Genomic DNA, 18,909 nt, shown 5'->3' on the forward strand with positions numbered 1-18,909 from the left:
GGCTCTGTAGCTACTATAGCTTACTCCAGTCTTAAGAGCTGGTAAAGTGCATTTAGTAAAGTGTTGGAATAAGGTGTAAAGATTAAGCAACAGATGTGTAACGTTAAAAAACAAATCCCTCAGGCCATAATCCTTTGTATAAAGCCTTTGTTTCTCTTTCTCTTTTTTCTTCAGCGGAGATACAATCATATCCTGTCAGGGAATTTTCAACCCTGCAGCTGTCCTCAACGTAACAGCTAGGATCAAAAACTACATGATGGGGAGGGAGGTCTGGTCCCAGCCTCATACTGTATTTCTTTATGATGCAGGTAGGTGGCCCAGAACTCTCATCACTACATTACCCAGTACTGACTGTCATACCATCTGTCTATATTTTACAGTATAATAATTTGTAGATTTGAGAACTGACAGACTGCCTGCAAGAAAATTGTGAAATTATGATCAAGTCTTAAATACTCCCTTTGTCCGTTTCTCATCTCCCCTCCTTGTTTCATTGTCTCCTCTCCTTAGTCAAACCCTCTCAGCCTGTATTAACTGTACTTGGCTCCACTGAGGACTCTATTGTTGTGTCTTGGAGAAGCAACGTTGGTGATGGCAGTTGTCGGCTTCACTACAAAGACGACAACACTCACACATGGACCCAGGTTAGTATCATACAAACACTCTTGTTATTTATGAGAACACTGTTGGCTAACATTTAATACCTGGAGGCTTGCCTTAACTACTGTATAACCACAAAAATTGTTATTCAACACAATTTCAATTCAATTTCTTGTGCCATTTGTTTGAGACATGCTCTACAAAAAAAAAAACTTTAACCCTAAAATAAAGTTAAAGTTATCAGGATCAGCTTGTCCCCAGGTTTAATGAGTCCCCACAATGTGAGTGTGTGATTAACTTTGAGTCCCCACAATACTGTTAGTACAAGAACACACACACACACATATTGAAAATTGCATGTCTTAGCTAAGCCTTTTTGTATTACGGAAATACCAGCTTTGTTCGAGGACTCCTCCAAACCCTTTCTTTTATTTCAGTGTTGCCTTTGGTTTGGACTTTGGAGCCATCTTGTTCTAGAGCTAGATGTTATTAGACCAAATGCAAATGCAATGATGAGAAATGTCTGGGTGGAGGAAGAGCAGAGAACTTAACAGTTGCTCCACAGAGCAAAGTTGTAAATTGGGGTTTAGTTTTAATGCAAATGATTTACAATCAGAAAGTGAGAGTAAAAGGAAAAAAAATAGGACACAGCTGATAACTCTGAAATTACAAAACGGCTCAAAATGCCCTTGAGCGAATCCACTGAATACCAAAAGTAAATTTCTCTCTTGCACTCTTTGCTGTCTGTTTCTAGGCTCCAGATTATTTCCCCGCACATCAAGATCAGACACTGACCTACACGATCAGAGACCTCCTGACATTTACGGTCTACAGAGCTGCTGTGGCCTGCAGAGAGGACTCCGGCATCTGGAGCGACTGGAGTTCTGATGTTAGCATGAGGACGCTGGACAGGGGTAACACTTTACATTCAAACTTGAATTAAATGATATGCTGGGGACTGAATTCATAGGAAAGAAATGCGGTGAGAAACTGAGACGAAGACTTCATGAATTCATATTTAAATATTTTTTCGGGATACATGACACTACAGTAGACTAAACCAATGACATCAAACATTAAACCAGTATTTTTAAAGAGCTGTAGTTAACTAAAGCTTTTTCCTTCACTAGTGCCCTCCAGGCCACCAGAGGTGTGTTACAGAGTGGAGACAACAGACTCTGGTGGATCTTTTCTCCTTCATCTCATGTGGAAGGTACTTTGAAATACTTTTTATTATCGTATTAAACTATAAAAAATCCTGATTAGTACAACTGAATGCCCCTCCGTGCAGAAATAGCCAATCTTTGAAAGGTGATTGAGCTGTTAGTGTTATTTTCGCACCAATAAGCAGCATCTCACATTTCAGAAACGTTATGTCTCTGTCAGCAATGTTTGCTAACGTTAAACTAATTTAATTTAGTGTCAAAAGACAGAAACTATATCAAAATTAAGTCTAATTAGGCAGTCTTAAAATTCCAAACAAATGTTTCCAAAACAAATGTGGTATACAATGTATTTTGGAAACGTCTTGTCTGTCTGCAGGACCTTGACCTCCGTGATGCCGGAGGTCGTATCCTTGGATACCAGGTGAGCTACAAGCCAGTGAAGAAGCAGCAGCTGCAGGACAGAATAACTAAAAATGTCACAGATGTGACGGCGCTCCTGGTTGTGGAAGAGGGGAACTGCAGTGTCACAGTTACTGCCTTCAATACGGCCGGCTGTGGACCTGCTGCACATCTCAGCATTGACACACAAACACAGAACAGTGAGTGGCACACTGGTGTTAAGGAAAAACACTTAGGAGCAGCACAACTCATTTCACATATGTGAAGAAGGTTCAGGAGACCTTGATGACTTACACAGGAGCATTTAAGGAACACTCAATTGAGGAGACAATTCCCAACTCTCTGAAGTTCCTGTCTTCCTGAAGGTATATTTAAACTCATGCTGGAGGCGTTACATTTAGCTGAACCTTTAAGTAAACAAAGATATTATGTTAAAGCCTAGTTCAGCCTCTCTCTCTCTGGGAAGTATGCAAAGGTTTAGCTGGCCCACTGACCTCCAAAAGGAGACAGTCCTGACACAAAACATTCCCTTACCATACAGCTGTCTACGTAGACTTCTTGAATCTGTAGAGAGACAAAGATAATAATACATAATCAGGTTTGGTTAATAGAGACTGGCCGAATGTCCTCGTCCCTTGACCTGTGATGTATGAATGGCCCAATGTTGTCTAAGCTTTCCTTTAGTCTCATCATAACACAACATGGTGTTCCTGAAAATTACACCACAACTGGCTATTGCATGGAAATACTGAAATAGACAGAAATATGTTTTATCTATTCAATTGCCATGGCTATCAGCATTCAACTGCAAGCATTAAGCAATCAACTGACAATATCAGATGTAAAGCTTGCACTCTCCACTTATGTAATATCCTGTGTGCGTGTGTGTGTTTGTGTGTGTGTGTATATATTTTCTATCAGAGAAGGAAGCAACAGAGCAGTGTCATGATGTTCAGATAACACTTATTGCAACACAACCTTTCTCCAGTCAAATGTTTACTTTAATTATGAAATATTTGCTTTTATGTGTTTCAACTTGTCGCTATTTAAAAGAATGAATCTTAGACTGTGCAAGGTGCGAGACAGTGCGAGATGTCACTTAACTCACGGCTGTGTGGTAACGGCTTAAATCTGCATAAGTGTTTTGCTTAATATTGAGATGATTGAGTTAATTTATGGATCTCTGTGAACAACCTGTCCAGGATAAAACCCACTCCTTGCTCAGTGTCAGCTGGGACAGATTCCCCTGTCTTCACCCTGCAAAATGATAAACAGATTTACATAAGGGATGGATACAGTGTGGTTTGATCATTTGCATGTAGACATTTACAAGATAAGTCACATTGTGTTAGTATGTTGGTGTTCATGCTAATCATGGTGATAAAAATGCATGATGATAATCTTGTTGTTAATCACAATCCTGTTGTATTCTGTAGCTCTTCCGTCAGTCAGAAGCTTGTGGGTGTCCAGTTCTTTCCCGGCTATGAAGGGCCTACTGGTCCAATGGGAGAGCCCCACAGCCTCGCCCTCTGTCCCGCCTGTCAGTCATCTTGCTGTTCAGTGGCACCCAGGGACTCGTCCATCCACCAGCCGCTGGACCACAGTGGACAACAACACCACCTCCACTGTCATACAAGGTACAACTGTGTTGGAATATCCAACTATGCAGAGGAGATACTTGTCATTGTGTATGTTTGGGTGGTGCATGTTTTAATCAAAACATGTATCAGTTTGTGTGATGGTGTCACAAATTCAGCAGGAACATGCACTGTTGACACTTGATTTTTCTTTATACATAGCTCTATATATCTGCACACTTTGGGTTTTGTGCTTCGCAAACAGGTTAAAAGGAAAGTAGAAATTTAAAAAGCTAAAACAGTCAGAAAGGCTTTTACTTAAAAAAGTTTTTTTTATAAAAGCTTGTCCCCAATGGAGCCTGGTTTACTCTTGTGTTGCGGTGAATATACATCATATTACATTCCTGGCATGTACAGTGTGTACTTACAGTGTATGTGGTATGTTTACAGATGTTGAACCTGATGAGTACTACCTGATCAGTGTGTTCCCCATCTACCCCCATCAGCAGTGTGGATCGCCTCAGTTGCTGCCTGCCAGTCTGCAGCAGGGAGGTAAACATGCATCCAGCCTTTCAAACAAAGCACTAAATAATAACTTAATCCAGTTAAACCTGCGACTTTAACTCTCAGCTAAGACCTTATCATCCCAGTTGGCATTATTACTTTTACATCAACACCAAACACAAAGAGATGCTAAATGACTGAAAATGGCATTAAATTAGGGAGGCAACACATTTTTTTAATTTTCGATAAATCTGTTGATTATTTTCTCAATTAATTGATTAGTTGTTTGGTCTATAAAATGTTAGAAAATTGTGAAAAAATTATGTCCTCAAATGTCTTGTTTTGTCCACTTCTCAAAGCTATTCAGTTTACTGAATACTGGAATCTGAGAATGTTTTAATTTAACATTACTTAAACCGATTAAAACGATTAACAGATTATCAAAATAGTTGGAGATCAATTTAATAGTTGACAACCAATCAACTAATCTCATCAGTTCTACATAAAACAATCAAAGACATACACATAACGACTACAAGTGACCCAAAATGACTACAAAGAGACACAAAACGGCCACAAAGACATGCAAAAGACTAATGCAAAATGATGATGATGTTTGAGAAGCAAACCACTACAAAGGGATGCAAAATGACTTTTTGAGACTCTCTGAGTTTGGGTATCTTGTTTCTATACTGGGGGGCTCTTACCAGTCTGTGCCCAACGGTGTGCCCACATGTTTAGACCTTATTATTAAGGAACTTTGGGGACATTGGAATCAGAGATTAAATTATGTTTATTGGGGATTTACTGGGTAACAGTAATTCAGTCCATTGTTTTAACTGGAAATATTGGGCACCGCCACGAGACAGAAAACCTTCACATAGACGTTTACAGGAAGATTTCTTGTGTGTTTTCTCAGCATTGATGGAGCCCATCCAACTGAAGGTGGGGGTCGTGACCAAAACCACAGTAACAGTGGTGTGGGTGTGGCAAAGGAAGGCTGGACCAATCAGAGTGAACAGATACAGAGTCATGCTGACAAAAGAATCAGAGAGTGAAAGTAAGTTAACAGTTTTCTCACTGCTGTTAGAAAGTTAAAAGTGAATCTGTTGATGCATTAGTGAAGAGTTGTTGTTTTTTTACAATCAGTCTAAGTACAAAGAACGTCCACTCTTCTCCAGCGCTGTCTTTGTGGCCAGACCATTTGCAGCTCACCTTCAACAACCTGAAACCCAACACTGAGTATTCTCTTCTCCTACTGGCTGATGATGTTTCCAGAAACATCATCCCTGTGAGGACAGACTTTGGTGAGTTGAACTGGTTTTCTAAAAGCAGAATGTGATTTAATGATCCCAGCGTGAAAAACATTTTAACTGTTGAATATTGAGATGTAATCACCTCTCGATAAACAGGAATGAGAAGGGGCAATGATTTGTTTTTTGGTGGCTGTTGGGGGTGATTTTCTAACTTTGTGGTATTTTGTTTTTTTCCATCATGCTTACAAGAAATAATTAATTTAACATCTAAATTTGAATACTGGAAAACTAGAATATTATATTTTACATTATGAATTAAAATAGATACAATCACTAATATTCTTTGTATCTTGTATAATCAGCCTAAATAACATATAACATAAAATCTAAATAAATGGATTCTACAAGGTCCCAGTGTTTCCCATCACTAATTTACTGTGTTATTGACAGTGTGACTGCAGGTAGAAGAATAAATGCATTTACACACAATAATCTTTTGATTCAGAGCTAACTAGGAATGTTTTATTTCAGATGAGATGCCAGTGGTGGCTACAGCAACTCCTCTGCTGCTGCTGGCTGTCATTGTGTTCATCATCTCCATCCTGTCCAGGACTGTGTGAGTCAACACACACTCATGGTCACATCTGAAGGCTCATGCACCTACACTGTTCTGTTACTGTTGCTGCTGATTGTTTGAATCCATTATTTAACCACATTTTGTGAACTAATTTAGCATCGTTGTCCAAAGAAAGTTATGGAAGGTAGAAATATGTCAAGAATGACGACAGTATGTTGAAAAGCAAATCAAACACATGCCTTTCGTCATGTTTCGTTCCAAAAAGCCCTTGAAATCAGATTAATGGGCCTTGACTTTCTTAGTGTTTCAGCTGAATTAAATTAAAATTCATCAATAATACCATTACTCACAGAACAGGGTGAAAACCAATGCACTCATTTTGAAGAAAAAGTGAATAAGTCTTTATTGATACGGCATAACAGCAATACCATTACTGTGCAGGTACAAGTCGTACTTCTTCCCGCCCATCTCCACCCCCTGGAACAGTACGACAGGCCAGTGGCTGATGGACCCAAACCACCAGGTGAGTTTGGTTTCCTTTAAACTAGGGTGTTATTGATGTATTCTGCTATACTCATCTTTACATGTGAATCCAACTTGGTCACAGAAACAATCCTGTTTATTCTGTTGCTTAATCTCATATTCAGTTTTAATGAAACAAATGCATCTTTTCACTCTGCAGTTTCACTCCTTTCAGGAATTTTCAAGTGACAGACAAGTGTGACTGAAGAAACCTCTCAAAACGAGTAGATTTTATATTTGAAAAATGTATATGATCTCATCTGATTGGCAGTTTATCCAGCAATTAACTTCATAAAATGTATCCAGTCAATAGGAATTTACCTTTATTTGTTTTAACATGGTTTAAGTCATTGTTACTATTATTTGTGTTATCATGATGGTTCCCCTCTGATTAATATTGGTGGCAGATTATGGGATCCATCTCTGAAATCTGACAATATTTGACTCTTTATTTTTTATTAAATTTAGGGGGGACTGTTTACAACTCTTAATTGATGCTTTATGATGCTCCATTCACATATTTACAGTAAACCCCTCAAAGATTGCTGTTTTTAAGGCTTTAAACTTTTCTGTATATCCATTGACTCTTTCCTGATTAAAATCCAATCTATTATTCCCCACAACAGAAAACTGCAGAGAGAAACCTCCTGGATATTGAGGACTTCCAGGTGACAGACGTACTCGGAGAGAAGAGTCTCATCACGGTCTGTCCGAACTCCCAGCCCTCCTTAGAAGAGGACCTACATGAAGACACCTCTCTGCTGTTGATCAGCCACCTCATCATCAAACCGTCAGCCCTAGAACTGGACTCAGAGTATATTTCTGATGCTCCAGTGATCACAGAGCACCCACTGGTTTCTCTCCTGTCCTACCATGCTGACTCAGTTTTCCCATCTGAGGAGAGCCGTGAGGCTGATGCTGCCATGCTGCATCAGACACATGAAGCTAACAACTGCTTTCCTCAGAAAGAGGAAGAGAGTGACTTTTCTGAGAGGTTACATCAGAAGGAGAAGGAAACTGCACTGAAATGTCATTTTCGTGAATTCATGCCAAACAACCACTGTGCTTATCAGATAACCTGTGAAGCAGAGTATGTTTCTTCATTTCTGGGGAAAACGGATGTGTAAACAGTGAGTGGACACTGGTCTTATCTTATCTGTGAGATTGATTATGGACAGCGTACTTCAGTGCAACATGCTGGGTTAAACACAGGTGGAAAAGTAAGAGTAAAAGGTTACAGACATGCTGGTGACTCTTGGCTGTAATCTCTATTACACAGCCGACAACATACTGTATCCTTAAACACTGGAGGGGCAAAGCCCATTGCTTTGGCTGGTGGGTGGCACCTGAATTAAGTTTATTTTCTTATTTGTGGCCATTTTAAGAACTCTCAGATGCAGGCTTAGCAGGCGTTCAGACTGAAACCAGACCTGCGTTAAAACATTGGTGGGTGCTTGTTACTTCAGATTCCAGCGAGATGTGAAAGATCTTGAAGGTTTGTTTCAGATGCCAAAACACTGCACAGTGGTTTGCCATATTTTATCTTTTGTCACAAGGTAAACAGTAGAATTATGCCATTCCCGTAAACAAAGTAACAGGAATATGTGCTTCCACTTATTTGGCCACAGCAGCATCTTGCTGAATGACACAAAAAAAAGTTTGACTTTGTTTCTGGACGATTCTGTGTTTAGCGGGAGCCTTTGGTGTTGGCAGTCCAATGGCTTCATTGAAATGAATCAAAGGGCTGCAGGGCTAAAACTCTGAACATAGCTTTAACTCTACACTGTCAAGGTGTGTTCAGACTCAGTACAAAGTGAACTTTGTCTAGCTTTATTTTATTTTTTATTTTTAATTAGAGTTGCCACTGACCCACTGTTGCGTTTTGTGTGGTGGTCCTAGATGCAAGTATCCATATAAAAAAAGTGGCCCACATTCAGATATTTCATTCAAATAGGTTTACTTCAGACCATTTGCCTGGCAATGGACAAAGCCTTTTGGGCCATGCAGCCTTCATTGGTGTGTAGAAATGCAGGTGTAGAGACACTTGGTATGGAGGCCAGGTAGGTGGTAACATCATGGTAGCATGGACACATGCACAACAGTACCATGTTATACAAAATATTGCCACAGACAATGGGAAGTTGTTATATTAAGCAATTTAATGTCTGAATATTCTGAACAAACTGTCAGCTGGTTTGTTAATTACCTTGCAGACAGAACTCAGTGTGTGCAGGCAGAGGGCAGAACTTCTCGCTATCTCAGAATAACAAAAGGCGTGCCTCAGGGGTCAGTCTTGGGGCCACTGCTATTCATCCTCTATATCAATAACATTGATCCTAACGTGTTTAAAGTACTGTCACTGTACTGTATTGCTCAGCACCCACCGCAGACTAGGCCCTCTCCCAGTTACAACTTGCTTTTAACACGCTTCAACAGAATCTTTATGATTTAAAACTTGTTTTAAATGCTGAAAAAACAAGTCATGCTTTTTTTCAATTCAAAATCCAAATCTAATCTGCCTTCAATTCTCACTTCCCAGGGTACGAATATTGAATGTGTTTCTAAGTACAGATATTTTGGTATTTTAATAGATGAATCTATCTTTTACCCTTCATATTCAGCAGCTAGCAAAGGGTTTTATTTCAGAATCAAATCCTGCCTTTTGTTCGAATCTAGAAAGAGGCTGGTTGCTGCCACTTTTATGTCTATACTTGACTATGGTGATGTTTTATACATGCATGCTTCGTCTCAGAGTTTACATGCACTGGACATTGTATACTATGGATCTCTGAGGTTCATCACTGGTTTTAAAGCCCTCACTCACCATTGTGAACTGTATGAATGTGTTGGATGGCCTTCTCTATCAACACAGAGACTTCAACACTGGCATATCTTCACATACAAGGCAATTTTATGTCTACTTCCATCCTACCTTCTGACCTATATCAGTGTAAATAGTATCAGGACTTACAATCTTTGTTCCCAGGATCTTTTCCTTCTGTCTGTTCCAAAGGTTAGAACTAAGCTGGGGAAAAAGGCATTTAAGTTTGCTGCTCCCTCTACATGGAACAAGTTATAGAAATCCATGAAACTTAATGAGCTGGTCTCATTGGTCGCTTTTAAGAGGATGTTGATTGACTTGGAGGCAGCCACATCTGGCTGTAGATGTTTTGCATGATGTGTTTGGGATTGTGGTTGACTTTGAGGGATTTGCTGTTTCAGTTGTTTTATGTTCTTAGTGTTTTTGTGTATTTTGTGTTTGTATGCATGTGTGATTGTACTTAGGGCTGGGCAATATATCGATATCATGATATGAGGCTAGATTTTGGATATCGTAATATCGTGATATGACATAAGTGTTGTCTTTTCCTGGTTTTAAAGGCTGCATTACAGTAGAGTCAAGTACTCTTCTGAGCTTACCACACTGTTCTAGCTGTTCTATTATTTTGCATTTACCCACTTAGACATTATATCCACATTACAGAAGATTATTTATCTAAAATCTGTGTGAAGATATATTGTTAAAGCACCAGTTGTCAACCCTAGAATATCGCCGCAATATCGATATTGAGGTATTTGGTCAAAAATATCGTGATAATTGATTTTCTCCATATCGCCCAGCCCTAGTTGTACTGCTGCTTAATCTCAGTGAGTCTCTTCCTGGTTAAATACAGGTAAATAAAATAAAATAAAAAAATGTCAAGTTCATTTCAAATTTCATTTCATTTTATAGAAATTTATTGTGCGTCAATTATCAGCGCGAGTGATCGGCCATTTTGTTGTTTTGACCGCACAGTAGAAAATAATAATAAGCTTCCATCACTGCACATTAACTGCAGTTTAACATAGGAGAATTAAACTTGTTTTGATTTTATAATCAAACAATTTATCTTCTTAGCTTAGATTTCTTCGACTACATTTAATACATTTGTCAAGATGGCTGACATTTGACAAAGAAACCATCAGTCAAAGCTGAAACTTCAGTATCAGATGCTGTGATACTGATGGATGGTGGAGTTTAAATTGTATGTCTAGATTTGCTTAAAATTGTGGGTGGAATAGTTTAATATCCCAGTATATATGTATACCATATATATGTTTTTGTCTAACTGCAGATTACATCTTTCTGCAACAGTGTCCTTTAACTTTGCACTATTATTTGATCCATCGTCACACTGCAAGTGTAGGTTCTAAGCTGAGATCAGAAGCAGCTGTTGCTTTCAAGTAAGAGTGAATTGTTTGTCCTCTTTTCCATTTTGCATGGTTCTGCCTTTGCCTTTATCTGCAGGCTGTACCACTCCACATACAATAAGTGCATTTAAAGGATTTGTATTTAACAGTAAATACAAACCACATTAAAGCACAACCTGAAGAATCTGGTGATTCCCTCGACTGGCAGCTGCTTTGTCGTAATAAAGCAGCAACAGATCAGACAACTGCTGTTTTTTTAGACCCATCTGGAGGGCTAAAGGTTAGAGTTCATGCCGATCCAGTGTCTGATCAGCTGGTGGGCGATGGTCTGTCTCGGAGGCATAGTCAAGGCCGGATGGGCTCCTCTGAATGAGTCAATCACCTAAAACAAAAAACAAAAGAAGAGTTTAGATTCAGAGTTTGACTAAACACAAGCATTCTCAGGTTGTGCCTCAGTGTCCTTAAGCCATAGTAGAATTTATGTTTGTACCTGTTGTCGTGGGAACCACCGAGCTTCCTCGATCTCATTCTCGTCTACTTTGATGTCAGTTGATATAGCGACAGCGAGGCAGCCAATCATTAGGTTAGAGGGCATCGGCCAGGGCTGGCAGGAGACGTACTGAACCGGTCCCACCTTCACGCCGCTCTCCTCCTCCACCTCCCTCCTCACCGCCTCCTCCATCGCCTCCCCTGCAGGAGAGGTGAGGTTTGGGTTCAGGCATTTAGATGCTGTGGTCACGGTTTGGGTAAGTCAATGCAATGTGTGTGTTTCTGTGTCTGTGTTGGTTACCAGGCTCTATGAATCCAGCCAGACAGGAGAACATGCCAACCGGAAAGATCTTCTTCCTTCCCAGTAAACACTGGTTTCCATCAGGGTGGATCACCAGCATGATGACCACTGGGTCTGGAAAAACAAGACAGAGGAGATGAATGAACCATTGATACTTTAAGGGTGCTTTCACACCTTTGGTCCGTTGTAAACGAACAGTGGAGCGTTTCGTTGGATAGTCCAATTCAGTTTGGGTTGGGGTGTGTGGTCATATGCGAAAAGTGTTTTAAACCAGAATGCTCCTTTATCAGCTTAAATGCACCGACGCAAGTGTCTTTGCTAGTTTAAGACCGACACAGTTGTCAATTTCCCGTCCAGCGCCCACGTCGTTTAAATAGCAAATGCACCTGCACCCATATTTGCGCCCGTGGGCGTGCTGGTCTTACAGGGAGGTGTGTGCATTCTTGGCGTATTGCTATCTTGAGGCAGCGGGAAGTGATCGCATCATTGACCAACAAAAACCTGGTCTAAAGTCAACAACGCAGCATTTCATCGTTATTTTAACAGCGAATTAGTAAAATGCACCTAGGCTCGTGCACAGTGTGCACCCACTATGCTTGTTACACGCACACACAGGTAAGTGCAGCAGCACATAAACATGCAAAAGATTACAAAAACTGTGCAAATCCGCCATCATAATAGCAATGCACCAAGGTAGAAACGTGCCTGGCTTTTAAAGGGAATGGGAGATGACACTGATTGGTTTATTGCATGTTATGCCCAAAACACACCTATGAATTAATGAAGACACAAAGTACAACCCTTTTGAACCATGCGCCCGGCGCACGGACCCTTTTTTCCGCCGTCAAACTAGCAAAAAGTGGATTTGGACACGCCCTAAACGCACATGCGCCATGTGCGTCACGCCGTGCGCTTAGATCGTTAAAATAGGGCCTGGAATGTTTAAACACAGCTGTTATACTGCTGGCTTCTACACCCAGTACTGATATTATTAATGGAAGGCAGGTAGGTGAGGTGGGGGTGGAGCTCCGTACCGACTCGTGGATAGCATGTGTTGTGAACCCCCTTCAGACTCCTGCAGTCAAGGTTTAGGCAGCTCCTCTTGTATCCTCCCTCCTCCAATGTGGTGCTGCTGCCACACGTCGGGCAGAAGCTGTAGCGGCTGTGCCAGGCCAACACCGACCGAGCCTGAGCCACAACTCCTGCAGGACCAAGATTACTCAGTTAGCTGATTAAGGAATAGCGAATGAAACGTAGGAGTCATATAAAAGCAGTTGTATTAATCCAGACCAGAGAAAGATGCCTCTGAAAAAAAAAAAAAAAAGAACTATCTTCCTTACCGGCCTCTTCCTCGTTGAGCTTCAGCAGGTCTCTGTTGGGCGTCTTTGGGAAGGAGCAGTTCCTTTCTCTGCAGCGTTTAAGAAGTTCAGCAGCGGCGTCATCTGTGTTGATGGCAAACCAAGCAGGAGGCTCTTGGATGCCGTCCACTGTCTGAGAGGAGGAGGAGGAGGAGGGTGTTTTCCTCTTCTCCACTCCGAGGAAGATGAGCACAGTCGCAGGTTTCTGGAGAAGGTCTTTGACCGCTTCATATCTGAACCGACACAGCTTGGTCTCACCCTGTTAAGAGTTAGAATCACAATCATTAGATAACAACTTGAATCTTTGAAAAATAATTTCAAAAAAATCTGACTGGCCAACAATGTCACTTTTAATAGCTGTGGGCTGCAGACTAATAACATCACACCACTGAAATGACAGGAAGGTTAATTTGTCCAAGCGTGCATTGATTTAGAACACAGGTTTAAATAAGGACTAATGCACCTAGATGCACCTAACATTATCATACATTCTATTCCAAATTGGATTTGACACTTTTGTTAATATATTACATTTCCTCATCAATCATGAATACAAGGCTACTGCTTTATGCAGATACTGTTGCACTTCACTGTGCTCACTCATCACTTAGATGTTAACCATCTGCAGCTAGCTTTTTACGTCCCTTTTAGTCCTTAGATCTTATTTATCACGTGACTTAAATGATCCCTTCTGTATGTATCCTTAAAAATTGGCTGTCCATTTCCAAATGTTAGGAGAATTTCTTTTGATACCAATTTGTTTACGAGGCACTCCTCTAGAAAATTACCATACGCATTTAGTATTTCCCACCACTGAGTCAACTTTAATGTTGATGATATTCTGCTTGTTGCTTCCGTGATGCTTGCTGATTGGTTTTTTTAAGATGTGTACAGCTGAATGCTCTGAAATCTAGACCGATCATCAGAGCTCATTTCTAAACATGGTGATGGTTCAGCAGCTTAAAATAATAATAATAATAATAATAATAATAATAATAATGATAATGAGATTTGTCCTCAGCCACGCACCCCTGCGTTGTCGTCCTCCTGGGAGCTGCGGACCATGGGGCTGAGGTTGTAGAACAGGAGGTAGACTGTGTCTGGGTCACTCTGCTTATCCTCCAACCAGACTGTGTCTGCCCTCTTGGCACTCAGCCGGTCCAGCGTCTCTCTGCTGAAGTAGTTCTCCTGCTGGTGGGGGTCGGAGCCCGGCAGGACTCGCTGGCTGCCGTCGTCCGCACGGCCCAGCAGGTTGGAGATGTGTCTGTGGCCCCAGAACTTGGCGATATCGTATGCGGTCTGCGACGAGCTGTTCACTGAGAACTTGTCGCAGCTTGAAGATCGAAAACAGAGAGGAGATAAGAGATTTTAGGAGAAGCAAGAAGTCCATCTATTCAAGGGTAGGAAGTGAGGGGGGAACACAATGCTACTGACAACTATGTATTTACATTTATATTAACCTGGCAAATAAAAAAATATAAACTGGTCAAACAAAAGATTCAGAAATGTGACCTGAAATTCTTAACTTAACTGGAAAACTACTTTAAAAGTACTTTCAAGATCTTGCTCTATTTACATCACTAACCCAAACCACACAAATGAACTTTAAAAAAGGTGTTCTTATATACTATGATCTTTTCACATATAGAGTATTGATTTACAAATTGGTCATTAACTAGCATAACTACTCTTAAAAGCATTGAATCTCTATTTAAGAAAGCCATAACAACCTTTGATAAAAAGCCATTGTCATTTCACCATTGCGATATCTTAGAGAGACATTCCTTTTTAAGCTTTGACAATTTGAAACTTTTCAAGTATGCTTGTTTGGTCTATTAAGTGTTACATAATCTTGCCCCCCCTCCGCTGCATGGCTTTTTGCACGGGCATCTGTAACAGGGGACTGTGTGATACCATTTAGACGCACCACTTCTGGACAAAACGGATTGTCAATAATAGGAGGTAAACTCTGGAATAGCTTGCCCCTCCCAATAAGAGAGTGTCCTACATTCAAGACCTTTAAAACTCACTTCAAACAGTGGCTTCTAGAAAACCAGAGATGCACTCACTTTTAACTGTCACACATGTAATCACCCATACACTTTCACTGTTAAATTGAATGCAGTATAGAGGTGGATGAACAATGTCTTTGTCATTATGCATGTTTGCTGTGTTTTGTCAATGTATACAGTATGTCACCATTATGTATATCTTTTTAATTTATAGTGAATGAGTGCTGTATGACTGCTGTAGTTATTTTTACTAATTCTGGCATATTTACATATTATACAACAATGTTCATAAATATGCATGGTCCCTATCAAATAAACCAATAAAATAAAAAAATAAAATAAATAAGACACGTTAGCCAGAACTTTATATGGTGGTGAGTTTTGGAGTTCTTCTGCCCTCTAGTGGCCAAACATCTGCAGTATTAATGCAGCTTTAAATTGATAATCCAATAAAAGTCAAAGTGGATTTAAAAGGGTGACTTTTTACCGTCCTCTTTTACATCTCTAAGGGCTGAATGTTTTTACTCTAAATCACATTGTGAGTAAAGTAATGTTTTTGCATTTGTTGTGTTTGTGTCTCTTTATGTGTTTGTGTCTCTTTATCTCAGGTCTTTGTACCCGTGCGACAGCAGCGCCTCCACCACCTCGTAGTGTCCGTTGCGTGCGGCGAGCATCAGCCCCGTCCAGCCACTGTATCCCGTCTGGTTGATGAGCGAGGGGACATGGGACAGCAGCGTGGACACCTGGGTCAGGTCTCCTCTGGCTGAAGCATCCAGAAACCTCTCCAACATGTCCTCCTTCGCACTCAGCTGGAGACTCGTCATTCTGCCTGCCTGGAAAACAAACGGGATCAAAAACAAAGACAGATTTGGGAAAGTATGTAAAGAAAAAAAATTAAAAATTAAAAATCTATATTGTCCGTGTTAGATTCAGTCTTTCTAAACTGTTTAAAACTACAATGTGTAGATTTGAACAGTGGTGGAAGAAGTATTCGGATCCTTTACTGCAGTTAAAGTACTAACACCACACTGTGAAAATACTTCACTTACTAAGTAAAAGTCCTGCATATATAATCTTACTGAATTAAAAGTATGTAAGTATTATCAGCAAAATGTACTTAAAGTATGACAATTAAAAGTACTAATTGTGCAGTAAATGTAGGTGTGTTCTTTCTATCTGATGTTTCTGGGTTAATATTACTGCTGCATTAATGTCTATGTTGCATTTTACTGCAGTAGATGTTTAAGGTTGTGCTCATTTTAACTCCTTCATATACTGTTGGGTAGTTTAATCTACAGCAATGCATCATCTTCTATAAGATCATCATATGTTTGTAGCGTCGCTGTCCTGTGAGAACCACAGCTTTGTGACGATGCATTGTCCAGCTGATCCAAGAGGCTTGAATAGTAGGAGAACTTTCTCAACACATAAAGAAACACTTCATCCTTCACGAACATTCAGTGGAGTTTACTATCTACATACAAATTACCACATAAAGTGCATTCAGAAAGAATTCACTGTTTGTACGAAAACATGATTTCAGAAATGATTGCAAATGAATCAAAAAGAAAAAAGTGAAATCACATTGACATAACAATTTAGACTTTTTGACATTTGAAGTCCAGCTCAGGTGCCTCCTATTTCTCTTGATTATCTTTGACTTGTTTCTACACCTTGATTGGAGTCTAGCTGTGGTCAATTCAACTGATTGGACATGATTTGGAAAGGCACACACCTGTCTATATAAGGTCTCAGACAAAAAACAGGGACTGCCTGCAGAGCTCAGAGACAGGATTTTGTCAAGGCACAGAAAACGGTTCCATTTCTGTTGCATTGAAGGTTCTCCCAAGAGCACAGTGGCCTCCATGATTCTTAATTGGAAAAAGTTTGGAACAACCAGGACTCCTCCTAGAGCTTCATGGTTGAGGTGACCAAGAACCTGATGGTCACCGTGGCTGAGCTCCATAGATGCTGTGTGGAGAAACTTCCAAACTCCTTCTGGAAGTTTCTCCAGGATGACCATCACACAGACTTTTAGAAACAACATTCTCTGTTCTGATGAAGCCAACATTTAAACAGTTTGGCATCGATTTTTGAACGTCATATATCTAAAAAAAAAATATCTAAAATGTTTGTTTTGCTTTGACAGTATTGGTATTTATGCCTGATTATCTGATTTTTGGAGTGATAAAAGAAAATTCCCTCTGTAAAAACCTCAGACTTAATACAATAATTTGGAATGTTCAGTTTTCTGTTCTGGAGATGTATGGAACTTAGCCCATATTTAATAGATGTCCTTAATTTGCATATTAAAAAAATACATTTCAGAAATCTTGTAATTGTCTAAATGTAAGTATTACACTTGGAAAGTGCAATGGTTATCTATTAGTTATCATTCACCTGAAGTGTGTTGAACTGTTAAAACAAGGTGGACTCTGCCTTTTTATGTCCTTTTTTTTCTCCCTCCCCCTATTAGTGCAACAGCTGTCAATCATTCTTAGGTTACGCCTATCAAATCAAACTGTTATAAAACACAGCTTACCGTAGCCTAGCTAGAGACGCTGGCTTGCAAAACGTGTGTTCGTTACTGTAAGTCTTGCAGCTTTCAATACAGCATTCTGGTGATTTTATTTACTTTGATAGGCTATGTTTAGAGTCAATAGTCGGTACAAAGTCTACAACAGGTAAAGCAGCTTGACTGTACTCCTATGAGGACTGTTGTGATATTATGTATCTATCTGTCCCAGCTGGAAATCAAACTGACATCAGTGTGGATCTGTGTAACGTTACAGTAACGTAACTAGTTTTTGAAGTATGTTCTCGCTCTCTGGCTCCGTCTATGTCCTGGAAATAACGTCAACATTTATTCGTAATCAAAGACAGCCATTAAAACATTAAAATAATAAAGAAATATAATTTTTTTTAAAAACTCACCTTGTCTTCAGCTCCGTGCTGATTGTCCTCTGTCTGAAAAACAGTTTGTTTGTTGTGTTTGATCAAATGTGACGAGCTGCGTTCAAGAGCAACAGCAACGACCTCTGCAACTGTGCTGCCTTCAAGTGCTCATTAAACTAGAGTATTTCTGTGTGTTACAGCGACAATACAATATAGATTATATATTGTGTATATATTGTAACGGGTAAGTGGAAAATGTCAGCTATTAATTTACTGTTTGTTTTTGTTTCTACTTTTAGGCGTGCATTATTTATTAAAAACAGTTTAAAAGAAACATTAACTCATTAGACCTCTTTGTAACTTTTTTCTTGCATTTCAATCTCAAAACCCACATTTTGGAGATTTGTTTTTATATGAATTACCTCACGGATGCATCACATTCATTTTACTTGGTGCAATATTCTTTTTTAATTTCTAATTGTTTTGTTTATTTTATCGTTACAATCGTAGCCACAAGTACGTTTATTGTTTCTAGGTTATTTGAATATATAATGCCTCTGTTTTGTTCAAGCTCAAAGTCTTGGAAGTTACGTTTTCCAAGAAACCTCTGAATGCAGCACATTTTGCACTTTGCACTTTTTCTGCTGCCTGCTGTCGCTGCTGTTGAACGCAGCCTGCAGGCTTTCTGCTCTCATTCTGTGCAGATGTATCTGGAAACATCAGCGAGATTGGAAGTTCCGAGAAATTAGTTATGATATTCTAAAAAAAAAAAAAAGAGAAAAAAAGGGGCAGATAAAATGCAGACAATTCTGTAAATCAACTGTTAAATACAGTATATTTTGAAGAAACAAGGCTATGGTGGACGAAGTACGCAGACCTTATTTTACTATGGCCTATGTAAAAGTACCAATACATTTAAAAATAATCTGTTAGGCTACAGGTAAAAGTCCTGCATTCAGATTTGTACTTAACTACAATTGGCAGCAAAATAGATGCGCAGTAAAAATTACAATATTTCATTTTATTAGTATAAAATAACATAAAATAGAAGTACTCAAGTAA

The 18,909-nt window shown here is 39.6% G+C and overlaps 2 protein-coding genes across 3 annotated transcripts in view; one reads left to right on the top strand and one right to left on the bottom strand.

Annotated features, from left to right (window-relative positions):
- The window catches only part of LOC144518674 (interleukin-6 receptor subunit beta), a 12,713-nt gene extending 2,404 nt beyond the window's left edge, over positions 1–10,309 (top strand). Inside the window, exons 4-15 of the mRNA XM_078251507.1 lie at positions 175–308; positions 511–644; positions 1,355–1,514; positions 1,731–1,813; positions 2,143–2,365; positions 3,602–3,802; positions 4,193–4,294; positions 5,166–5,306; positions 5,428–5,553; positions 6,034–6,118; positions 6,521–6,602; positions 7,228–10,309. Of these exons, the coding sequence (XP_078107633.1) occupies positions 175–308; positions 511–644; positions 1,355–1,514; positions 1,731–1,813; positions 2,143–2,365; positions 3,602–3,802; positions 4,193–4,294; positions 5,166–5,306; positions 5,428–5,553; positions 6,034–6,118; positions 6,521–6,602; positions 7,228–7,728 (1,972 nt within the window). The 3' untranslated portion in view covers positions 7,729–10,309. The remainder of the gene's footprint in view (positions 1–174; positions 309–510; positions 645–1,354; positions 1,515–1,730; positions 1,814–2,142; positions 2,366–3,601; positions 3,803–4,192; positions 4,295–5,165; positions 5,307–5,427; positions 5,554–6,033; positions 6,119–6,520; positions 6,603–7,227) is intronic.
- On the bottom strand, positions 10,060–18,004 carry nudt12 (nudix (nucleoside diphosphate linked moiety X)-type motif 12). 2 transcript variants are annotated; one of them, XM_078251510.1, is made up of 8 exons: positions 17,887–18,004; positions 15,571–15,785; positions 13,970–14,204; positions 12,923–13,199; positions 12,617–12,784; positions 11,583–11,696; positions 11,283–11,482; positions 10,060–11,174 (listed from the first exon to the last, which is right to left on the bottom strand). In XM_078251510.1, exons 2-8 carry the CDS (start codon positions 15,774–15,776, stop codon positions 11,067–11,069), a joined length of 1,308 nt encoding a protein of 435 aa, XP_078107636.1. In that variant the 5' UTR covers positions 15,777–15,785; positions 17,887–18,004; the 3' UTR covers positions 10,060–11,066. The 2 variants fall into 2 exon arrangements, with proteins under 2 accessions (XP_078107636.1, XP_078107635.1); XM_078251509.1 differs by having other exon boundaries at positions 13,970–14,273.
- Between the last annotated feature and the right edge of the window lie 905 nt (positions 18,005–18,909).

Source organism: Sander vitreus, chromosome 5, assembly GCF_031162955.1.
Source record: "Sander vitreus isolate 19-12246 chromosome 5, sanVit1, whole genome shotgun sequence".
NCBI classification, from domain to species: Eukaryota; Metazoa; Chordata; class Actinopteri; order Perciformes; family Percidae; genus Sander; species Sander vitreus.